General features: G+C 32.3%; 1 protein-coding gene across 1 annotated transcript in view; it reads right to left on the bottom strand.

Annotated features, from left to right (window-relative positions):
- Positions 1 to 14,870, bottom strand: part of Dlic (dynein light intermediate chain) — a 225,422-nt gene that overhangs the window by 149,564 nt on the left and 60,988 nt on the right. The window contains exon 5 of the mRNA XM_090401278.1: positions 7,087 to 7,250. Coding sequence (XP_090257404.1) covers positions 7,087 to 7,250 — 164 coding nt within the window. The remainder of the gene's footprint in view (positions 1 to 7,086; positions 7,251 to 14,870) is intronic.

The raw sequence follows: 14,870 nt of genomic DNA, 5'->3' as shown, positions 1-14,870 counted from the left end.
ATTTGTTCCAGTAGCTGACTTTTCACTGTTCGCCCTGATTCCCTGGCAAAAACAACCGGGGCCTTGTTTAACCGGGCGACGCCCCAGCCAGCATGAAATTTTGTCATGTTGTACCATCGTTCTATATTTTGGTTTAACCAATAAGAATACAATTTGGTCGGCTAAATCCCAAATTTCCAGCCCATCCTCGTCCGTTCAGTATCCAAGTAGATACCCAACAGGGTGCACCACGAGAAGATGAGGATTGGACATCAGGTCAGAAGCCCTGGTTGGCTCTCCGCATTCCTTTAAAGGGTATGTGGAGGTCTCCTCTCAGTTATACAGCTTTGCCATCAAAGGCTTGAAATGTGGAAAGGCAGCAGGAGTAGATGATATTCGACCAGAAATGCTGAAGTATGGTAGTATAGAGTCTTACAGTGGCTGCACTGCATAGTTCAGAAAGCCTGGACAGAGGGACGAATTCCCGATCATTGGAGTAGAGCTCTCATAGTACCCATATATAAAAAGGAAAATAAAACTGCATGTGAAAATTACAGAGGTATTTCCCTCCTGAGTGTTCCTGGTAAGATATATGCAAGTATACTTGAGAAACGGTTGAGAAGGATGGTGGAAGAAAAGCTTGGTGAAGAACAAGCTGGATTCAGGCCAAATAGAGGCTGTCAGGATCAGATCTTCACTTTGCGACAAATAGTCGAGAAAGCACGGGAATATAACAAAGATCTGTATTTAAGTTTTGTCGATCTGGAAAAGGCATATGACAAGGTGCCAAGAGAGAAGCTATTCAATACGCTGCAGTTATATGGTGTCAATGGGGCATTATATCAAGCAATACTTAGTCTTTATTTGAGTTGTAAGTCAGCAGTTAGAATTGAAGGAAGTACAGGAAGATGGTTTAACGTTAAATCTGGTGTGAGACAAGGATGTACATTATCCTCTCTGTTATTCATTATCTATATGGATCGCATTATGAAGGAAAGTGGTATTAAACATGATATCAGAATTGGAGATGTTAATGTATGCTCTTTGCTGTATGGAGACGATGTTATACTTCTAAAAAATCCAATACAAGTCTGCAAGAGTCTCTGACTAAATTGAATAGTTGTTGTAATAGATATGGTATGAAGGTCAGCAATAAAAAGACAAAGACAATGAAAATAGGCAGAATCACTGAAAATGTCAACTGTGTTGTGAATGGAGAACCTGTGGAACAAGTAAAACATTTCAGCTATTTAGGCACGATTTTTACTGAAGTTGGTAAATTAAATATAGAAATAGACAACAGAATCAGCAAAGCTGGTATGGTGGGAAGTCAACTGAATAAATTCATATGGAATAAGAGAGAAATTAGTCGGAACACTAAATTAGCTGTATACAAGACAGTGTCAAACCAGTTTTAACTTATGGATCTGAGAGCTGGGTCAGAAGTAAAACACTTGACCAAAGACTAGAGACCGCAGATATGAGAGTCCTGAGAAAGATTATAGGCGTGAACAGATGGCAATATCATATTAAAAACGAGGATATTAGGAAAGAACTCGACATAGTCAGCATCCAGGAATGCGTTAGCAGAGCTAATCTCAGGTGGTATGGTCACTTAAACAGAATGGGTGGGGAACGATTAGCAAAACAAGTGTTCTCTGCCAGGTTGGCAGGAAAACGACCCAGAGGAAAGACCAAGATATAGGTGGATTGATATGGTACAAAGTGCCTTAGACAATAGAAATATAAGATCTGATAATGTTGGAGTATTGACAAGTAACAGACTGATTTGGAGGAAAATTGTAGATAGGAAGGAAATTAATAGTGATGTAATTTTTTTCATGTAGTACTTTATCATATCCTGTACACCCCTTTAGGGTACATGGCAGGAATTTGATGATGATGATGATATATTTCTTAGTTTTAACACGTTCATGACGGGGTAGTGTCAAGCAAAACCTTATGTTGCATCGGCAGCATGTGGTTTTGCTTGAGTCTATACAGCAGTTTCTGTTGGAGGGGAGATGTGATTCATTAGTTAGTGTTTATATTCCCAGTTGTCTGTAATTGCACTATTTGTTGAGAAATATATTACCCAGTCTGCAGATGCTTGTGAACCTTATTCAGTGAAATGATAAAACTAATTGTTTTTCGTGTTTCTGCAGTATAGTTGCTATTGTGGAGGGCGTATTGTTTACTGCAGGGAGCAAGTTATCATTCCAATGCGAAAGTCGGAGCAGTAATGACTTGCAATTTGAGTAGGAGAATTCATGCATAATATAATTTAATATACAGTCACACCCCGACTTATGCGAATCTGGAGTTACGTGGTTTTATATATGTACGTATTCCCGTCCCGTTTCACCACTAGTCGTATCATTCCAGCGCTGGCCACATTCGCCAGTGTTGGCACATGCTGTGAACAAGCACTGACGTGTTTCATGTGGCCTCCATTCATACACGATTTTTATAGTCTACAAACCTTGTGATTGTTTAATGTCATGTTCTTGATAAAAATTTTATCACATAAAAAATAATAATGTCATTCAAAGGAAGCACGTTCCCATTCTTCTACAGCTAGCAAAAAAAGAAAAACATTGACTTTGGAAACAAAACTCAACATTATTAAGGATTTTGAAGGTGGAATAAAAATTTGTGAGCTAGCAAAGAAGTTTGATCTACAGGAATCCACAGTAAGAACAATCATAAAAGAAAGGTTTACAGATTTTGAAGGACATAGATTCTAACGAGGAACGAACTGTAGGCAAAAGGCAAGGAATAAAAAAATCATTAGCTTGGTATGAAGAAATTTTGCGTGACAAGAAAAAGACATTATGCCGTCAGACGAATCAATTAGATTTTATGAAACCATTGACATCGAAATAACTTTCTTTTACAATTATGATTACAATTATATTACAATTAAATTACAATTATGATTATATTTCTTAAAAAATATAGGTGTTTTTGTAAATAAACCTTTGGTCCCAATTAACTAATATTTTGTATGTTTGTATGCAAAATTATATCGAGTTACACGAATTCGACTCACGCACTTTTTGTTGGTCCCAACTACCGCGTAACTTCTGGGTTTGACTGTGTGTGTGTGTATATATATATATATATATAGACTATAAAAGTTTTTATGAATTTCAATTGTATGATACTTTATGGGTTGGTTCCTTAAGTATCTAATAAGTGGGTTCTAAAATGTTTACTATAATTTTTTTATTAACAAAATATAATAAGCACATATTTAACTGTCAATGGGAAATGGCGCCTATTTGGTAAACTAAATGCTGTATTTTCGTAAAATATCTATCTGCCGTAATACGGCTGAATGAGTGCCCTCATTAAGCAGCGCCGTGAGGCAGGCTGCCTCTATGCTATACCCTGTCGATGGTACTGGTCCCAGGGATTATCAAAATAAAAATAATTATTTGGAGCTTATATAATTAGAATAAAATACAATTATCTTTATAAATATGTAAATATAAATTTAATATTTTTTAAATATATGATATATCCAATTAAATTTTTTTTTTTAAATTTTTTCTGCCTGCAGTATAATTGTAACATAAACTCTAAGTTTTCCACCCTTTTACTTTTCCACCTGCGGCATTTGTCCATTCCGCACGGGCCTGATGACTGCATAGAAGTACTAATTGTATTGCATATAGAGAAAGTGTAATTTCAGGGGATCAGCTGACTAAGGTTTGAATATTTCAAGAATTGCTGTTTTGGAGGTCAGATAAATGGTTGGTTACTGTATGTATATCTTGTAAAATAAATTTCACAAATCATAAAAATCATTCATAATTAATCTGTAATATTAACAGCTCATTAATTTTCATCAAATTCTTGATATACACAAGAAATATACAGGATATTATGATAGTAATCATAATATCCTGTATTATGATTACTATCATAAAAACATTACATCATTACTAATCATTCCTAATAAAAATTTTCCTCCAAATAAACTGTGCTCTTTCAAGACTCCAATATCATCAGATCTTATATTTCTGTCTTCTAAGGCACTTCTCTTACTGTATTAATCCACCTATATCTTGGTCTTCCTCTGGATCTTTTTTCCCTACTATCTTAGCAAAAAACTCATTTTGTTAAATTTTTCTCTCCATTTAACTGAGGTTAGTTCTGCTCACACTTTCCTGAATACTAACATATCAAGTTCCATCCTAATAATCTCTTTAATATGATTATGTCATTGATGCATCTACTCACTCCTCCAATCTTTCTCAGAATTGTCATATCTGTCATCTATAATCTTTGATCAAGTGTTTTATTTCTAACCCATCTCTGAGATTCATAAGTTAAAATTGGTTTGAACACTTGTCTTCTATATAACTAGTTTAGTGTTTTGACCAATTTCTCTCTTATTCCATATTAATTTATTCAGTTGATTTCCTATGATATCAGTTTTTGCTATTTCTTCTCTTCAAGGATTAGGCATTTGCCTGTTCCACCTTTACTGGTCTTTCTATCTTGCAGCTGGTCTCTCTCCCCCTCTTTTATATTTATTCACTTCTTTTGGTAGCCACTATTTGCTATTTTGTTGCCATTTCTGTTGTCTATTTCCATATTTAATTTGCAATCTTCACTAAAAATCATGATTAAATGGGTGAAATGTTTTACTTGTTCTATAGGTTCTACATCCAATCAAGATGCAGTTGATGTTATGTTCCTACATATTTTCAGGTTCTTTGTCTTTTTTATTGCAGATTTTCATAAAAATTTATTATTGCAGTTATTAAATTCAGTTAGGAAATTCTGCATATTTGTACTGGATTTATTTAGGAGCATAACATCATCTGCATAAAGAGAGAATTAATATCTCCAATTTGGATTATCAGGTATAAAATGTTACTTTCCTTCATAATGTGGATCATATAGATGAACAACAGTGCAGATAATGTGCATCCTTATCTCATACCTTTTTTTTTTTTTTTTAGGGTTACACGGTGATCAGCACTCATATTTGTAGATTTAGGGACTCAAAAACACACGTGTTGAACAGATTATTTTATTAATTACAAATAAAATAAAACTTGATGTTTCGACCTCTATATAGAGGTCATCATCGGAAGAATACAACTGTATGCTCATGCTTTCTATACCAGTAAACTAAATCTACGTAGTTAATAAATCTTTTTTCTAGCCTGACCTCTAGTGATAGAAAAGAAAAACAAATGAATAAAAAATAAATAAATAAAAAATAAAAAAATAAAAAATAAAAAAAAATAAATAAATAAAAAAAAATATATATATATATACTTTATAAATAGATAAATGCAACTACAATAAACTGTTAGAGTCCTCATGTATTAATATTCTGGATAGTTACAAAATGATTTCTTTCGGTTGCTATTGAATGTTCTAAACACTTCACCAAGTCACCAGGTTGTCTTCTTGTAGTGGGAATTTTTCTAATGCTAGTTTAGGATGTTATACAGGTTGTAGATGGATCCTCCACATTCTTGAAATGGTGAGGCCATCATTTTTATTGAGATTTGGGTTGTGTTTGAGCATTTCACAAGACTCTTTAAATTTTCTCTCAAACCAGGTTTTGGTGCGGTGTAGGGACTTGGTATTTTTCCAGTCAATTCTATGGTATGTTTGGAGTGCATGGTCAGAAAAGCCTGTTTTACCGAAGTGGAGGTATTTAATGTGTCGTTTGTGTTCGTCTTATCTGATTGCGATAGCTCGCCCTGTTTCCCCTATGTATGGTATGTTACATGTGCAGTGTATTTTGTATACCATTGGGTGTGCTAGGTGTGGAAGAGGATCTTTAGAGGAACTGAGTAGGTGTCTTAGCTTATTTGGGGGTTTAAAGGTGGTTTTAATGTTGTATTTGTGAAGTGTTCTGTCTATTTTTTCAGAAATGCCTCTAACATAAGGAATGGCAATAGCATTCTTGAAATCTTTTTTGTTCTTATATTGTAATTATGTTATTATATTATAATATGCTATTGCCATTCCTTATGTTAGAGGCATTTCTGAAAAAATAGATAGAACACTTCGCAAATACAACATTAAAACCACCTTTAAACCCCCAAATAAGCTAAGACACCTACTCAGTTCCTCTAAAGATCCTCTTCCACACCTAGCACACCCAGGGGTATACAAAATACACTGCACATGTAACATACCATACATAGGGGAAACAGGGCGAACTATCGCAATCAGACAAGACGAACACAAACGACACATTAAATACCTCCACTTCGGTAAAACAGGCCTTTCTGACCATGCACTCCAAACATACCATAGAATTGACTGGAAAAATACCAAGTCCCTACACCGCACCAAAACCTGGTTTGAGAGAAAATTTAAAGAGTCTTGTGAAATGCTCAAACACAACCCAAATCTCAATAAAAATGATGGCCTCACCATTTCAAGAATGTGGAGGATCCATCTACAACCTGTATAACATCCTAAACTAGCATTAGAAAAATTCCCACTACAAGAAGACAACCTGGTGACTTGGTGAAGTGTTTAGAACATTCAATAGCAACCAAAAGAAATCATTTTGTAACTATCCAGAATATTAATACATGAGGACTCTAACAGTTTATTGTAGTTGCATTTATCTATTTATAATGTATATATATATATATATTTTATTTATTTATTTATTTATTTATTTTATTTTTTATTTTTTTTATATTTTTTATTATTATTATTTTTTTTATTCATTTGTTTTTCTTTTCTATCACTAGAGGTCAGGATAGAAAAAAGATTTATTAACTACGTAGATTTAGTTTACTGGTATAGAAAGCATGAGCATGTAGCTTGGTTCTGCATACAGTTGTATTCTTCCGATGATGATCTCGATATAGAGGTCGAAACGTCAAGTTTTATTTTATTTGTAATTAATAAAATAATCTGTTCAACACGTGTGTTTTTGAGTCCCTAAATCTACAAATATGAGGACTTATCTCATACCTGATTTAACATCAAACCATCAGCCTATACTTCATTCATTCTAACTGCTGACTTACAAAATCTACAAGATCTACAGATATTAATAGTTAATATAAAATACTTATTATTACATATAAAAAAATAAATAACGGAACCTACCTTTGTAATTATAACAGTTATATCTAATCCAAGATTATGGATAAGGGTTCGTTCACCAAGTGGTAAAAGAGATGCATCATCTGCTCCAAATGACCTCCGTAATGGAGATGTTACTCCATCAATTTCATCACCTGGCTCTATGTAATCTTGGAATCTCTTGAGGACTAAATAAAATATGTAAACATCCACTTTCATGTAATGAATGCCATTTTTTTTTGCTTTCAAAACTGTAAACTACATAAAAGTCTCACAATTATGACAAAATTCCTAATAAAATTAATTTGTGCTATAAATAAGACATGGCACCTTTATTGTTACACTCTTAAAGAAAAATTGAAAATTTTGGATTCTACTTTTTAGGATTTTAAACACATTTTAAAAACAAATTAAAACTATTTATTTTGTGAATGAAATTAACTTGATACTAGTGTATTTTTAAGTGATGAATCCAAAAAATTTTCATATTTTTTGTTTAATAAAATGCATGTTTTTCCTAAGATTTTGAAATATATGTTTAATCATGAATTAGAGTAAAAATATGATAAAATTTTAAATTATCATTTAATTGCTTTATTTTTAACTGTTATGATATGACTGTCAAAAAAGCAGTAGCTTGAAAATGAAGATATGGTTTGACCATATACGAATACATCTCAATCTATTTTATATCAAGGAATGCCATCATACAAAGTAAAGTATATTAGAATTTACACTCTTGTCTTTGAATCTTCTCTTGTTTTTTCATACTATGTTACAGCTATTATTATACCCTTAGATGGTAGATAATTTTTACTGCCCAGTCTTAGACTATCACACCTTGCTTACTGAAGGGCTGAAGTGATTGGAAAACATTTATGTTCGCTTTTACATTACAGTTCATGAATTGTCAAACATTTAGCTCACCTACAAGCACTAATGTACAATAAGTTTACAACCTTTCATGGGTGGGCACATTACAAAAAATTCCATTTAAACATTAGAAACTGTAATACAAGCATAAAAGCATATGCTTTTATGTGTGAATTATTTTGTGTGTTAAGTCACACAACATCAATTGTGCATGTTATTACTATATCTAGATTTCCTATGAAAAATGAGTTTCATATGGTACCCAAACTGAAAACGTACAATAAAAACAGGAATAGTACCTCAATCTTGATTTTTCAACACTTTGTTCCTCCATTACTGCAACATACTGCAGTAGTGAGAGATCCACACTGATCCTATTCATGTGGATTGGGAGATGACATCATTAGATAGAAGCATTTCAGTTTCATTTAAAGACAAATAGTTGAGAAATCATCGGAATGATTTCTCTTTCTATAAGCTGTACTTAAGATTTGTAAATTTTGTAGAAAAGTCATATATGCCAAGAGAAAAGCTTTTACATTACACAAAAGCAATATATATAGCCTATACTTAAGCTGTAAGTCAGTAGTCAGAATCACAGATGGTTTAATGTAAAATAAGGTGGATAACAATGATGCATATATCTGCTTTTGTTCAATCATATTTATACTGTGTGTGTATCTCTCTCTCTCTCTCTCTCTCTCTCTATATATATATATATATATATATATTATGAGGGAAGAGGGCATTAGAATGATATCGAAATAAGAATATTACACTCAGCTCTTTGTTTTATGCATAACTCTTAAAATAAATCCATTATGGTTTTTCAAGGACTTTTAAGCTTTTAACTAAATCGAATATATCAAACTATGAAAATTGGCAAGAACACGAAAAACAAGTGTATTCTAAAAATAAAATTACAGAACAAGTGAAACATTTAATCGAAATAAGCACAATTATTAGTGAAGAAAGTAAATTAAACATGGAAACAGATAAGAGAATAGCTGGTATAGTAATGGGAACCAGAGGAATAAATTTTCATGGATATGACAGAAATTAATCAACACTAAACTAGCATTATACAATATGGCATTTAAACTGATTTAAGCTTATGAATCAGAAAGTTAAGTTAGAAATAAAATACTTCATTGAAGACTGCAGACTACACTCAGGTAAAATTATAGGAGTGAACAGATGTCATCGATGCTAGAATCATATTAAAAAATAAAGATATTGGAAAGCAACCTGACATCGTTAGCATTCAAAAATATGTAAGGTTTTGCTAACCTTTCCTCTCCAATTTTTAAATAGAATCAGAGAGGAAAGTTTAGCAAAACAAGTGTCTGATGCCATGAAGGCGGAAAAATGACTAAGGAAGACCATGATCAAGGTGAATTAATGCAATTAACAATGCCTCAGTAGGTAACCAAAAATGAACAATACATTGCTAACCTTTCTTCTCCATACCAGAAACCAGAGAACGATTAACATGGAAGAAAACTGTTAATAAGTAGCTAATAATGATGTAAACTTAATTATATTGATACTATCAAAATATCCTGTACACTCCTTGAGAATACTCCTTTAGAGAGTACAGAAAATGATGGTGATTATTATTATTATGCAGGCTTCTCCAGGAAGTCAAGAACTCAAGGGAGGGTCTCTTCTAAGTCACCTGATGCTTAAATGCTGCATTGTTTAAAAGCATTCACTAAACATAGCTACAATATGTTTAGTCAAATTCACAACATTCACTGATAGCTCACTCCACATACACATACTATGAGAAGAACACATGCTTCCTAACGACATTCTCTCAGGTTTTAAGATGACCCTCAGTATCCCTCCTAACTGTCCAGAGCTGTTAGGAGAGAACTACAAAATCATAAGTTCTTGACATATAGATTCTCTTTTGTCTATTACTTTTGCTGTCATTATGCCATTAAAAACCATAAATCATCATATTTTGTCTATTACTCAAAACTTTGAAGACATTTCCTCAGTTTGATTAGAAATATCATTCAGTACCCTTCCAAATTTTGCATTCATCAGCAAATAATTATATATTAGTATCCAGACCAACACTGGTGAATCACTGATATACAAGTGAAGCAATGATGAATCGAGTATAAAAGCTTGTGGTACTACAATGGTAACCCTGCATCTCTTAGAATCAGTACTCCATATGCTACTTGTATAATAACTTGCAGTATAAAATCTTATTGACTACCTTAGCAAAATCCAAAAGCAATGTGATATATGCATTCCCCTTATCCAACTCTGTAGTCAGTCGATTATAAAACACAAGCAAATAGCTAAACCATGACTTATCATTAAGATAAGTCTTGTTCATATTATAAACAAGAAATCTAGTTTATATTATGTAGTCTTAAAAGTTCTTTATATTATGAAGTGTTGAAATCTGTCTTAAATTACCATTTACAGCACTCCTTAATGACCACTCCAGAGATACTAAGCTATAATTGGTTGTTTCTGTCCCAGTTTAACCCTCATATAATGTAATTACCTTGTCCTATTTTCAATCAAAAGCAATGTGTTCATGTGGGGACTCAAACTGAGTGAAAACGTGATTTTCAAAATCATGTTTTTACACTTCTAATATCTTGAATTTAGCATCTTTAATATCTCAAAGTAATTAAGATTTAAATTTACATAAGTGTAAATGACTCCCCTCCTCCTTAATTATAAGTGTGAATTCCCTGCTGTGGAATTACAGTTATTTATCTCGAGTCTCTTAGTGCATGCTCAATGGTTGCACAAAATAAAACTTTAAAAGTCATGTAATAGCTTCTGCTCTAATTTATGAAGATCACAGGTTCATGTATAATACTTGAAATACTTTAACTTATTGTAATAACATATTTTCAAATTTCAAAATTTTAATGAAATGCAGATGGCATACCTTTATAATGGCTAGACTTTTTTATCATTAGTAAGACATGTATTTAACATTCTAAATATTGAATGCATATTTGAATTTCTGAGATTTTTATGCAGTATGTCATGCCTGAGCAGAAATCAAGTGAGTACTTAATTGGGATGTGCCGAATATTCAGTTTTGATTAGTATTTGACTGGGCAAAGCAGAAAAATTCCTATTACATGTGTCCTAACAAAGGCAATGAATCAGGAAAGGCTTTCCTTGTCTTCTGCATACAAAGGTTTTGCATTTGCACTTTCTCTGGTGCTTTTATTTTAGTTTATATTATGTAGTCTTAAAAGTTCTTTATATTTTGAAGTATTGAAATCTGTTTTAAAATATTGAAAAAATAATACAGTTTAGGGCATGAATAATAAAAAAGCAATATTTGGAAGTTTTATGATTTATATGAAGTTTCAAAATTTGCAACATGTAAAACACTCACAAAATAAAATATTTGGGTGATATAGGAAAAAGAAAGTACATATCTATGATTAATCATGTAAAAACACAAGCAGTGATGAATTTGTAAAACAAAATGAAAGTGAAATATCAAAACAATGTTAGAACAGATAAGCAGTCAGAATCTAAACTAAATCTACCAAAACAAACAAGTTATTTGATATTAAGTAATAATCTTAAAAGGAATATAGATAACAAAGCAAAAGATTTGCATTAAACTAGGGCTGAAATGATTAAATTGGATTGGATAACAAGCCATACACAATTGCCCAAAATAGATTTCCACAGTCAATGAGCATTTTTTTTGTTTGTTTGTTTTTGCAGTACACTTCTTAGAGAAAATTTCTTTCAGCACTAGCTACTAGTGTATTCATTAAAAGAGCTTTTTTCATAAGCTGGAAATACTTATGAAAAAAGCAGACAGACTTCTTACAAAATCCAAAAAAATTCCTTTTCCTACATCATAATTTATCATGAATTCATTTTTATTAATAAATCCATAATTATTCTCTATATTTCATATTTAAACTAAAAGTTCCATTAATGTTTTCATTTTATTTGAGGAAGTGGAATACTTTTTTCTGATTTTTATGTTGTATTGTATATTTAAATAAATGTTCCCTATAAAATTTAATGACAGTTATATTATATTGAAATGGAGGATCCAATCACATTTTATAGCCAAATGTAAAAGAAACTTGGCTTCAAAACTTTCTGTAGGTTGTGTTCTCATAAGCTCTGGTATTCAGAGATGCCTTGACTTACAGTATTTAAAAGAAATGAACTCTTCCCAGGAGCATGCATATTCACCTTTTATTAGTGGACTGATCAGATTTCACTGGCCTTACATGTATTTCAAACTGTTCATTCATCACAGACCATACAGAAACCTTTAAAAAAAAAAAAAAAAAAAAAAACTCTCTGTTAAATAAACAAAAGGATTCCTATGCCAAAAAGTTTAAATTCATCATAAGTGAACTCTAGGTGGGTGCATAATCAAATATTTAAAGTATAGCACACAGAGATTTTACTTTTGAATAAGTGAATAAAACAATAGAGGATATCATAAATATTTGTATTTTATAGCCAAATATAGAAAAATTTTAAGTTTAGAAAATTACCAGAGAGTTTATGTTCATATAAGCTCTGGAAAAAATTTCGAAACCTGAAGTTTCTTTCTACCGTTAGCTATAAAATATGGATAGATCCATAATATTCTTTCAGTATCATACTAATTCAAGCCTCTTGGCTCTCTTCCTTGGTAGAACCTTCTGTTGGACTATAAGCACAAATAAGTCTCACTGTCCAGTTCCCCATTCTGATATTTGGCCACTTCACTGTACTTGATATTGCCTGTCATTCAAGATTATCTCATATTTAGTGTTTATTATTTAATATTTGTCAGTTTTATAATATTTAAGAATAGCAAAAATTTTATTTTCATTTTTTATCACAGAAGAGCCTAAAAGTCTACATTTCAGCAATGGAAAATAACAGACATAGGAGATATATAAAGATTCATGCTTTTATCTACTCTATACTATAAAATGATAAGCTGAAATTGGAAACAGACGTAGGCTGTAACGTTTTTGTTAAGTTATTTGAAATGTTTTGAAACTCAGGGGCTCCTGAGTGTTGAGTCTTCAAAATTCGAGTCATCAGAATTCAAGGAGAATCGGCCTACCAGTCCGGAACACAGGGGTTGGGCACCGTAGGCGTCAGAGCCCCCCCTAGTATATATATCCTATAATATAAAATGAGAAGCTTTTTTTTTGTCAAGTTATTCGAAAATTTTTGAAACTCAGGGGCTACCCTGAGTGTCAAATCTTCAAAATTTGAGTCATCAGAATTCAAAGAGAATCGGCCTACCAGTCTGGAACATAGGGGGGGGTTGGGTACTGTAGGCATCAGGGGCCAGAGCCCCCTAGTATATATACCCTATATAAAATGATAAGCCTTTTTTTGTAACATTTTTTGTCAAGTTATTTGAAACGTTTTGATAACTCACATTTCAATTCACATTGTTAGTCAATTCCCTTAGTGTCGAGTCTTGAAAATTCAAGTCATCAGAATTCAAGGAGAACCGGACTACCAGTCCCAAACTTTGGAGGGGGGGGGGAATCCCCCTAGTGTATATATATATATTTTGCAATGTTGAAATGAAGACTTTGAGGCTCTTCTGTGATAATTATTCGTACACACTGATCGCTCATGAAAAATATAACTCTGACATAGGATTGCTTTGATATTGAATAAGAGTTTTAGTTCTCTTAAGGTTTCTGTCTGATCTCTGATGAGAACCAACAGTTTGAAATGAAACAGCTATCAGGCCATCAAAACTTCAATTGAAGAAGGCACTAATAGAAGGCAAATACATGGGTGACCGGACAGTGTCTTTTAAGTAGTGCAGGCTAAGGCAACTCTGATGCAATGGGTTGCATTCAGATAACCTGTGTGGGTGTTTTTTTTTTAAACTTTCCAAGATTCTATATCTACATTCGGTTATGAAATAAGGATAGTTCTTTTAATTTTTTGCATTTTCATATGGTTATATGGTTAAGTAAAATATTACACATTTTTCAATCTTTCTTCATTCTGCAATTTGGACAAAGCATACAACATTAAATTCTAAACATTATGAACATATATTTTGTGTATATATTTTGTTCAATATATTGAACAAAATATATACACTGATTAAAACTTTTTTTTATTAATTTTAACGAGTGTATTTCTTTTTTTTTTTTCCATTTTTTTTTTTTTCAAAATATTCGTTTATGAAATTTAATTCAGTATGCTTGTGCTGAATATGCAATCCTTCAGCCAAATCATAAGTCAGCACATTCCTATACTTTATTATTATCAGTGGTGTATTTCTTCAAATTTTTCTTTTGAAACCACCTCTCACTCATGGATTATTCTCATGTTTGGTTTAAATTTAAACTCAGGCAGTCTGGTTGGCTGAGTGGTTAGCGTATCCGCTCTCCAGCCAAAAGGTTGTGGGTTCGAATTCCAAAGTGGGCATGGATGTTTGTGATTGTCTGTGGAAATACTGATGGTGGTGATGGGCAGTAGATGGCATTGGTGTAGTTGCGGTTAGTTGTAGTGGTGAAGACAGAGTTATAGAGTAGGTGCCCTCCTTTGATGAGTCTTTGGACTCCCTGGAGGTGTCAAGTAATAACAATAATAATAATAAATGCTATAGCAATTTCCTCCATTTGTTATTTCTACTGCACTGTATAAATCATATATTGTATTTACTGTTAGTCAATTCACATTTCATTACAAACTACTGAAAACTGGCAGCTCCATAGCATCATTAGTATTTTTAGCCCAATATAGTTAACGATAGGAGGTTTGAAAGTTTACTAATAATGAACTAAATTTATTAGCAGACAAGATTCAAAATTTTAACTAGCATCATCAGAACAAGACTAATAGAGACTTATAAAAAAACTAACTAGCAATATAAAAAACTGATTCAGGTATATATACTAAAAATGCAATGTATAAATATATAATGTATAAAA

This window comes from Typopeltis vanoorti, chromosome 12 (genome assembly GCF_054136105.1).
Source record: "Typopeltis vanoorti isolate ZY-2024b chromosome 12, IOZ_Tvanoo_1.0, whole genome shotgun sequence".
NCBI lineage: Eukaryota > Metazoa > Arthropoda > Arachnida > Uropygi > Thelyphonidae > Typopeltis > Typopeltis vanoorti.
The sequence above is the reverse complement of the archived record's forward strand: the minus strand, read 5'-3'. Positions and strand labels throughout refer to the sequence as shown.